The 10,720-nt window shown below is 40.6% G+C and overlaps 1 protein-coding gene across 2 annotated transcripts in view; it reads right to left on the reverse strand.

Annotated features, from left to right (window-relative positions):
- LOC133559843 (uncharacterized) overlaps positions 1-5,010 on the reverse strand; it is a 5,317-nt gene extending 307 nt beyond the window's left edge. Inside the window, exons 1-3 of one of the 2 annotated variants that reach the window (XM_061911858.1) lie at positions 4,482-5,010; positions 4,328-4,398; positions 1-1,459 (exon numbers count right to left, since the gene is read on the reverse strand). The exon at positions 1-1,459 is cut by the window's left edge and continues 307 nt beyond it. In XM_061911858.1, coding sequence (XP_061767842.1) covers positions 1-1,459; positions 4,328-4,398; positions 4,482-4,507 — 1,556 coding nt within the window. In that variant the 5' untranslated portion in view covers positions 4,508-5,010. The remainder of the gene's footprint in view (positions 1,460-4,327; positions 4,399-4,481) is intronic. The other variant, XM_061911859.1, reaches the window with a different exon arrangement.
- Between the last annotated feature and the right edge of the window lie 5,710 nt (positions 5,011-10,720).

The raw sequence follows: 10,720 nt of genomic DNA on the forward strand, positions 1-10,720 counted from the left end.
GTTGATGTGAAGCTTTCCAATGTGACATTCTTACTTGCTGGTTTCTTGGGCCGCCTGACTATGGGCCAGTTCTCAAAAGCAGGCATTGTGAAATATTTTAAGTTGGTGTCGTTTGCACGGACGCGTACGCCTCTAACTGTACTGCTGGTGAAAGTGCTGAGGAGCCTGGCTCTCCTCTCAGCGAGCTTCCTTGATGTGCCATTAGGGCTCAATCCTGCTCCCTTTTCAGTTATTTTGGCGCCGCCCACTGGCCTGAGAGAAGCTGACGAGGCCACAGAGCCGAGTGACGGGGGTGAAAACGTTGCTCTTTGCTTTTCATTTTGCATTTCTTTGCTGTTTAACTCATTTTGCGTCTGGTTTGGAATTGTGCTCGCACTAAGATGTCTCAACTGAGAGGGTTTCAAACCTTCAAAAATCTGTTGGAAGACAGACTTGTTCGATGATGACAATTTGGTGACCTCTGCTGGTTTTAAAGTGCTAAAAGGTGAAAAGCCCAAGGTTTGAATCTCTTTGTAGCCCCTGAGCAGACTGAGATCCAAGATTCTGGCTTGCTGGGACACAGTTGAGGTGTTCTGCCGACCGGACGGAAAGGCTCTTCTTTGGCTGAAACTGTATTTTGATGACAACGAGGGATAAACGTTGTTTATTTTGAAAGTATGGCCTTTGTTTGCTGGAGAGAAGCCAGGAAAGGCCATAGGGGATGCCCAGTTAGCATGTTTAAAAAACCCTTTATTTTCTGCAGATACAGGCCTTCTGGTGGTCATAGCATCTGACCTGAATGATTTTTTGCTGCTTGAGTGCAAATGTGCAACAGGAGGCAGTAAGCTTCCTAACGATGCACCTGTGACACCTCCAGAGATGGCAGCTACAAGTGGCAAATGTTCTTCTTCACTGTCTGATTGCACTAAATAAGGACTGTACTCTTTAACTTTTTCATCTTGCTGTCTATTTGCTGGATATTCTTGTGCACTAATTGCAACTAAAGGTGGCTCTGAGTCCTTGAAGAGAAACGACTGGACTTTTGTTGGTCTCCAACTGGCATCTCTCTCACTGGATGAGAGCTCCTCTTTGTCCTTGTGACCTCCGTGACGCCCTGCCGGAGTTGACAGCAAAGCACTCATATAGCGTCCAGATGATGTTTTCCATGTGGTTCCACCTCCTCTGCTAGTGTCCACTCTGGAAACATCTTCAAATGCATCTTCTGTCGAGTTCCTGGAGCTCTGATGTGACAAATGACCAGCTATGAAAGGAGCTGGTCTCCTGATGAATGCTGGGTATATACTTTTGCTTTGTCCTCTGTGCTGAGGGCGACTGGGCAGAAGGTGGTTTGAGGATCCTGACATGTCTGCTTTGGAATCTGCACTCAAAGCTCCCTGGCTTGATTGACGTCCAGAAGAGGGCGACAGATACGCAGAATACAATGACCTCTTCACTCCTCGGACTCTCACTCCAGGACTGGCTAGAAGAAAATGAGCGCAACTGATTTTTTGGGGGTTTTTTTGTTTTTTAAGATGCAAAATAATTGTCAGGATGGAAAATTATGGGTTAGATGTAGTTATATATTAACAATTAACACATGTAACTGCTGCAGAGGGCACATGATGGACTTGTGTGCTAATTTAATTTAAGTCTTCTCCCATCTGTAGAATTGTCCCTCGCCACATTCTTTTTGGAGGTCTATTTTTTTAAGCATATTCAACAATTTTTCGGTCCTAAATTGAGCATTTTCAAGCATAAAAATGCACTGTAAAAATTCAACAGGATTTTACAGTATTTGACCATATTTTTTCCACAGTAAAATACTGTAATCAAAATATGACATAACATTAGAACAAATTACTGCAAAAGTTACGCTATCCTTATATTTCTCGGAATTAATTGTTACTTCACAGTACTGTGATCATTATCCTTTGTAAATCACAACAAATTACTGTAAATTCAAACTCCTACGGGGGTCTTGAGACTACATTGCACACTCGTAGAGTAGGTGGCTTTATGCTGTTAAACCATAAGTAAATAACCCCCCTCCCCCATAAAAATCACTGCACCTAGTTTTAATTGTATTTTAATTAACTGTATACAATTACAGTTGTGAAGTTAGAGCATTTAGTTGTAGCTTTATTGTAATTAAATGTAAAACCACAGCTCTGCAATTACTGTAAAGATAATTTGAGTATATTACTGTAAATGTTACTGTGAAGTAATATAATTATTAGCCAGTAACGTTCTGGGAATTTACAATGAAAATGTTACACAATGTGGCTAAATGAACTAAAAATATCAACATTACACTAGTATTGGCCACTAAAAAACACCAATCAGTGTTCAGCACTGATTGGCTCAGCCTCAATAGCATTAGTACATTGGATTAAGAGAGTGTAAAAGTGACTAAAGAGTGGTTTTTTTTTTAAGTTTAGGGAGCTGTCATAGTGTTGAAAAACGTATTTAGATGTTCATAAAGGTTTTTTATGCTTCCTGAATATATTTGATTTAAAATGATTGATTCTTACTTTGTGGGAATTCATTCATCACAGTGATGTCTGGAACCAATTAACTGAGATAAATGGGGGATTATTATGAGATGGTATTTTATTATTTTTCCTTTAACATAGCACAAGCTACAGTAGGAAGGTTATTCCTACGGCCCCATTCCTGTGTGGATCTCACGTGAGAGGAAGGATGGGTGTGGAGTTAGAGGAAAATGCAGTCTGATCAAATTGATGAAAAGAGCCACTAACTAGCAACTGACCCTGTGGTCAAAGTTGGAATAGCTGCAAAAAACCATTTAAGATATTCAACACTGTAATGCCATCTGGCAGCTACATTAGATAGTGCACCACCCCCAATTTGTTATGTTTCATGTGTCAGATAAACTGACAGATGGGGCTGTATAAATTCCCTTCCTACTGTACTCCACTCCAATTACAAAGTTCGGGATACACTGTGAAATTTCAGGTGAAACATAATATTCGTATTTGAACTTAAGTTGGCCTTCTCTAAACTTTTGAATGTCCAATATTCAATGTTTCAAAAATGTATGCACAACTTTCTGTTCTCTGACAAGGAGCTGAACAGGTGTGTGGTCCATAAATGGAACAATACATGTCCTGCTTCAATTAGATTATGTATTTAAACAGTCCTCTAACAATTGTTGGGCTGCCAAAAAATATCAGTTTCACAGCTGTGGTCTGGTATGCAGCTGTAATACACTTTTTCATCACTTGTGGCAGTAATGACAATATCAAAAACTAACACAGGAAGCCTAGAGCTAAACTTTTAGAGAAGTTTCTTCAGCACAAATATGACTGAAGTGGTGAAACTGTATTTTCATTTGCACTTTAATCTTAACAGTTTATTTAAGAGACATTATTATCATTTATTAACGATTCAGTGAGAATGTATTTAATTTAGTGCCGTGTACTTTATGTACATTTATTTTTCATCAGTTTCATGAGTACCTTCTCTTGCAGTATATTTGATTAGAATTTATTTTTGTAATCAGCTTGACATAAGCCTCCATAATGTTTGTGATTAATACATGCATTTATATCATTTGTCAAGGTGTATACTGTTAAACTATAAGAAGGTTAAATACAATTATTGAATACAATTAAAACCAAGAGTAAGATTACGAATTGAGTGTTTATATTTGTGTGGCAGCTCTTTAGTAAGAAAAAAAAAAGATTGGGCCCCAAGGTCAAAAAGGTTAGTACCACTGCTCTGGTCCCTGCTGTTCACATTTTGACTTCCTGAGACAAAAACAACACATAAGTGACCAACAGTACCTTGCCATTGTGTGTTTGTGAGGCTTCAAACAAGCCACTGAGCTCAGAGTGTCACAGATTGACATCAATCTGTGACACAGAGATACAGATGAATAACCAGTGACAAAATGTTTTTCTTTTAGACTGTTGAATCACACACCTGTTGGGAGTTTTGCTGTCCAGCTCCTTGTTGTATAACAGTACTTATGCTGTGCAAAAAGTAGTGAAACTATCAACAGTTGGACATTTTCAATCAGAGGTTTAGCTAGGGTCACCTATAAAAGGTTATGGTGCCTTTTAGGTTCATCCGGAAAATTTCACCCTAAGCCCAACCTCCCTAACTTTTGTGAGTAGTGTACAATAAAGGTACTCCGTTTTGATGAGTATAAAATGCAGCTTTTGTTTTACTAAGCTATCAATCAATTGCTAGACCTTAACTCATCTTTAAAAAATGCTGGTGAAACTTGTAAATGTAACATGTTAAGCATGTCTGAAACAAAATGATCATGATAGTTGAAGAGCTCTGTGTGGCGCCAACAGATTGTGGCCTGTTTTGGGCTCACCTCTTCCAGGGGGAGAACACATGATCATTGACATGACAGCTGCACAGACCAGCATAACGACAAACAGCAGTCTGCAGATGGTGACATAAAACACTGGAGTATTGCTGCCACTGGTGATAATAATACAATTGCACCAACCCCCTTGCAAATTTACCTGGTGACATGTAGCATGATGAGCATCTTAATCTGTAGTTTCTGCTGCAGTTATTTTACCTGTCAAGCAGACAAGGAGTGTCGCTGCTGTGGTGCCGCTCAGGAGTTTGATTGGAGGCAATGCTTTTCACCTGGCCTACTTTCTGCAGTAACTTTGCCTCTGCTGTCAGTTAAGGTATGCTCATCCAATACATCTAGTTCTAGATATATTATTATTTAAATACAGATTTTTTAAATACAGGCTCAATCAGTTTAACTTGGATTTTGTGTAAAACATGTCATATGTGGTGCATTCAAAGTGCACAATGAGCCCACTCGGCTTGCATCACAATGAATATTCTTCATAAAGAAAGTAGAGTTAAATAAAATAGCCTACGTCAAAGCTGCTGTGTTGTCCTGAAGACCAAATGAAAGCTGACATGTTAAACTTCTTCCAAGCTTTCTTGCAAGATTTCTGGATCCTTGCGCTCCTAGACAGCAGAAAGGATTGGTGCTCACTTGCTCCCACCTGACTGTCCTCCCCGTCCTCTGCCTCATCCTCCTTCTCCATGACCCCTTAAGTCAACAACAGATTACGAATTCTTTTGGCTACTCTTAGGCTTGTCTTAGCCCTGTCACCTTCGTAACGTAGGTGGCACCGGCGGAACGGACACACAATGACCCCACAGGCTGACCCTAAGTACACCTCATTGGAGAGGCTGGAGAGGGCCAGCAGGCAGCTCTCACAGAAGCTGTGCCCACAGTCCAGCTGCAGGGGGCACCTCAGGCCCGTGTTGTACGTCCGGAAACAAACCACACACTCATGCAAGTTCTGAGAGCATTCTTTCTTCTCCTATAGTGTGTGAAGAATAAAACATAAACCAGCTTCCTCACATTTATAACCCACACTGGGAGGAGGGAAGTACCGTACTGCATTTCCAATTTTGGTCAAAGAACCAAATAAGTCACTGTGTACATAATGTACATGATGCAATGGACTTGATAGTCCATGACCACACACTCACACTATGTAGGGATGCTAAAAATCGGCATGTAATTTCCTATACACATTGAATTTTTCTTATCAAATAGATCCATCTTAAAGACCTTGGAGATATGAAGAATCACCTGCATCTCTACATTGAAGCATAATGCAAAGGGGATGTTTTTCAGCTAGAGGACATACTAGTCAGGATGTAGAGCAGTGGTGTCAAACTCAAATACAGAGTGGGCCAAAATTTTGAACTAAACAAAGACGCGGGCCAAGGTTGAACAAATTAACCTTTTAATAGGGACCCAAACAAGTTGTGCATTGAATATTGAACAAGCAAGGCTTACATAACTTTATAGTGACATGCAAAATCGAGTTTCAAATAATAATAATAATAATAAAATATCAATAATTATTGCTCAGTTTACTACACTGATTTGCTTTAACACTGAATAGAATAGAATAAAATAGAATAGAATAGAAAGTACTTTATTGATGGAATAGAAAGTACTTTATTGATCCTTATGGAACAAGCAACGCTTATATAACTTAATAGTGCAAAATCAACTTTCAAAAAACGAAAAAAAACATCAATGGCCTATTAAATAATTTTTTTATAAAAATGGAATGCCTCTTTTCTATTTGCAGCCTTCTGAGGTAAATATCAACATTAACTTTTTCCCCAGGCTAATACATTTGAAAATAAATGAGGGGGAGGGGTTTGTTGGTAGCGGGGGGTTTATATTGTAGCGTCCCGGAAGAGTTATTGCTGCAAGGGGCTCTGGGTATTTGTTCTTTTGTGTTGCGGTGCGGATGTTCTCACAAAATGTGTTTGTCATTCTTGTTTGGTGTGGGTTCACAGTATGGCGCATATTTGTAACAGTGTTAAAGTTGTTTATACGGCCACCCTCAGTGTGACCTGTATGGCTGTTGACCAAGTATGCCTTGCATTCACATACCTGTGTGTAGAAGTCGCATATATTATGTGACGCTGTTTGTATGGAGGAAAAGCGGACGTGACGACAGGTTGTAGAGGGCGCTAAAGGCAGTGCCTTTAAGGCACGCCCCCAATATTGTTGTCCGGGTGGAAATCGGGAGAATGGTTGCCCCGGGAGTTTTTCGGGAGGGACAGTGAAATTTGGGAGTCTCCCGGAAAATCGGGAGGGTTGGCAAGTATGAGTATTAGCGGTGAATGGGGTGTTACAGCGACACCGCCGCTGTATAATCCCAGCGAGCCAACTCTAGTGTTAATTTTATATTGCCTCAAGGGCCAAATGAAATTACACAGCGGGCCAAGTTTGGCCCGCGGGCCAGAGTTTGACACCAATGATATAGAGAAAGATGAATCTTGCATGAAAACTTGCTCCAGAGCCCTCTTGACCTTAGACTGGGGCAACGATTCATTAACAGCCCTACAATTTTGGGGTAAAAAGTAATAACAATAATAATTATATTTTAGTATAAGGTTGTCACATAACAAAATGTGTAAAAGTGAAACGCTGCATGACTTTACGTATGCTCTGTAACAGCTTAGACTGTAAAGATTTTGTTTGAAAATTCAAAGCAAATTACTGGATAATAATTGCATTACTTTCACTACAGTAATTCACAGTGAAATATCTTTACAAAAATGTATTGTAACTGCTGAGCTCTGAAAATACAGTTAATTATAATTATTATTAAGTGTTGTACATTTTTTGTTAATTACGCTCACGTTTTAACAGCACGCCGCCACTGACTGTACACAGATGGGCAACGGGGTCCACGGAGTCCCTGAAGAGACAAATCAGTTTAAATTGACTGTAATTTTTTGTGATATTACGGAGGACTACAGGATTTTACTGCAAAATAACAGTTAATTGCTGTGAAATATAAAGATATCGTAAATTTTACAGTCATTTCTTATAAAGTTAAAGTAAATTTTGAGTCCAGAATTTTACTGTGAAACAATACTATTAAATGCTCTGAAACATAAGGATATTGTAATTTTTACAGTCATTTGTTATAAAGTTACAGTACATTTTCAGTCCAGAATTTTACTGTGAAACAATGCTGTTAAATGCTGTGAAATCCTGGTCAAATTTGACAGTGTAACAACATTTTGGCAGACGCTCCTGTCCGCCAGATTTTCAACTCACACCTCCTGCAGAGCTTCAATTGCATCCCGAGGGAGGTAGGGAACTTTGAGTCCAAATGGGCTGGATTCCGCCATTGCTGCTGCTGTTTGGAGCTGTGGTAGTGTTGTAAGCACAATACCAATGGCGCGCAATTTGCAAAATGCGCAACCGCATTTTGCAAATTTAATGTCAAATCAAATCAAATCAAATGTTTATTGGATTCATCACTATACAGTGTACATCCACGACAGAACTACTGACTAAACTGCTACCAGAACTTGGTTTACTATTTATAAAATATAATAATGTAGGGTTACCTGGAACTTGAAATAGGACACCCGGCCTGAATCCACACTTGGTAGTAGTTTAGTCAGTAGTTTAGTCCTGGATGTACACTGTATAGTGATGAATCCAATAAACATTTGATTTGATTTGACATTAAATTTGCAAAATGCAGTTGCGCATTTTGCAAATTACGCCCATTGGTATTGTGCTTACAACAGTTGCAAGGCGGTTGGTGGCTGTCATGGCGGCAAACCCCCTGAAGTCGGTGGTGGACACCAGAGATAAAGGCAGCCGTCAAGCTGAAGAAAGAGTCCAACCGCGCATGGCTCGCCTCTTGGACTCCCGAAGCAGCTGACAAGTTCCGACAGGCCAAGCAAGCCGCGACCTCGGAGGTGGAAGAAGGAAAAAGTTAAGTTTGGGAGGAGTTTGGGGACACCATGAATTGATTAACGTGGACACCGACTTGAAAAACGTATTCAGGTGTTACCATTTAGTGGTCAATTGTACGGAATATGTACTGTACTGTACAACCTACTAATAAAAGTTTCAATCAATCAATCAATCAAACCATGGACCAGGATTTTCGGTCGGCCTCAAAGAGATTTTGACAAACTAATTGACGCCTCAGGAGGGGAAAGCAGTGCCATGTCCACACTGAGCATAGTGGGGGCGGAAACCTGCTGACAACGACCGGGGATATAGTTGATTGGTGGAAGGAATATAGGATCTCCTGAATCCTAGAGACACATAGTGTCAACATAGCGTGGAAGTCTGGGGCAGTACCTCTGGATTGCCAGAAGGGGGGACCGGAGGATGTGTTGCAATAATAGAAGGATGACACTTTTCAGCCTCCCGGGGAAAGTCTATTCCAGGGGGATGGAGAAGAAAGTCTGGCCGTTAATGGAGCCTCGGATTTACATGGAAAAATGTGGTTTTCATCCTCTTCGTAACAGGACCAGATTTATACCCTCAATAGGAGTTTTTCTCCGCAGAATGTCTGGGATTACCCTCAGAGATAGGGTGATGAGCTCGGTCATCCTGGAGAGGCTCAGAGTAGAGCCGCTGCTCCATCACATCGAGGGGAACCAGCTGAGGTGGCTCGGGCATCTAATATGGATGCCTCTGGACGCCTCCCTGCATGGTGAGGTGTTTCGGGCATGTGAAGCTGGGAGGAGGCCTTGGGTTGACCTAAGACACGCTGGAGGGACTATGTCTCACAGCTGGCCTGGGAACGCCTGAGTGTCCCCCCTGTGGAACTAGAAGGCCGGGGAGAGGGAAGTCTGGGCATCCCTGCTTAGACTGCTGCCACCGAGAGCCGGACTCGGATAAGTGGCAGAAATGGATGACTTGATGGATGGACCACCCTGCAGTACTACTGCAAATCCTAAGGGGTCGCAAACTGCCTGTTGAAGACTTCTTGTATAGAGGGCTTTTGTAATGTCTAAAAACTTTAGTTAAAAATTCGTAAACAGGTTGTAAGGCTTTAGCTATGAAAATATGAATTTTTCATGTCTGCTCCTGTTTTTTTTGTAGTTATATGTATTTTTTATAAACCCATTTTTGCTGACCTCTTGGCCAGGTCATTCTTGCAAACGAGGTTTTAATCTTAAAAAGATACATTTTAATAAAAGAAATTAGAATTAAGGGTTCCGGCCAAGACTTTGCGGAAATAAATTTATCGCGTTTATGTCCAAAACCATTTAACAGCGATAAACGAGAAACGTAGTCATGAATCATGCCAGTCGGTGATGTGTTATACATCTTTATTCAAACCTGTATGACAAGTCTTTAAATGTGTTGGCGCTGTCACTGTCATGTATGATGTCTGTTTGCTATTTTTGTCCGTGGTGTGTAATGTTTATTGTCTAAATGTACGGTCAGTGAAAATTAATTGCCCCACGGGGACTGATGAAAAATCTAAAATCTAAAAATGCTTCACTCTTATTTCGGGGTACTTGGATAAAAAAAATGTTTACACAGAATACAGTGGGGCAAAAAAATTATTTAGTCAGCCACCGATTGTGCAAGTTCTCCCACTTAAAATGATGACAGAGGTCTGTAATTTTCATCATAGGTACACTTCAACTGTGAGAGACAGAATGTGAAAAAAAAATCCAGGAATTCACATTGTGGGAATTTTAAATAATTTATTTGTAAATTATGGTGGAAAATAAGTATTTGGTCAACCACTCCAAGCTCTCACTGATGGAAGGAAGTTTTGGCTCAAAATCTCACGATACATGGCCCCATTCATTCTTTCCTTAACACGGATCAATCGTCCTGTCCCCTTAGCAGAAAAAAACGCCCCAAAGCATGATGTTTCCACCTCCATGCTTCACAGTAGGTACGGTGTTCTTGGGATGCAACTCAGTATTCTTCTTCCTCCAAACACGACGAGTTGAGTTTATACCAAAAACTTCTATTTTGGTTTCATCTGACCACATGACATTCTCCCAATCCTCTGCTGTAGCATCCATGTATCCATTTTGGTACAAACTCAACTCGTCGTGTTGGGAGGAAGAAGAATACTAAGTTGCATCCCAAGAACACCATAGCTACTGTGAAGCATGGGGGTGGAAACATCATGCTTGGGGCTGTTTTTCTGCTAAGGGGAAAGTATGATTGATCCGTGTTAAGGAAAGAATGAATGGGGCCATGTATCGTGAGATTTTGAGCCAAAACCTCCTTCCATCAGTTAGAGCTTGGAATGGTTGACCAAATACTTATTTTCCACCGTAATTTACAAAGAAATTCTTTAAAATTCCTACAATGTGAATTCCTGGATTTTTTTCCCCATTCTGTCTCTCACAGTTGAAGTGTACCTATGATGAAAATTACAGACCTCGGTGATCATTTTAAGTGGGAGAA

Source organism: Nerophis ophidion, linkage group LG10 (assembly GCF_033978795.1).
Source record: "Nerophis ophidion isolate RoL-2023_Sa linkage group LG10, RoL_Noph_v1.0, whole genome shotgun sequence".
NCBI classification, from domain to species: domain Eukaryota; kingdom Metazoa; phylum Chordata; class Actinopteri; order Syngnathiformes; family Syngnathidae; genus Nerophis; species Nerophis ophidion.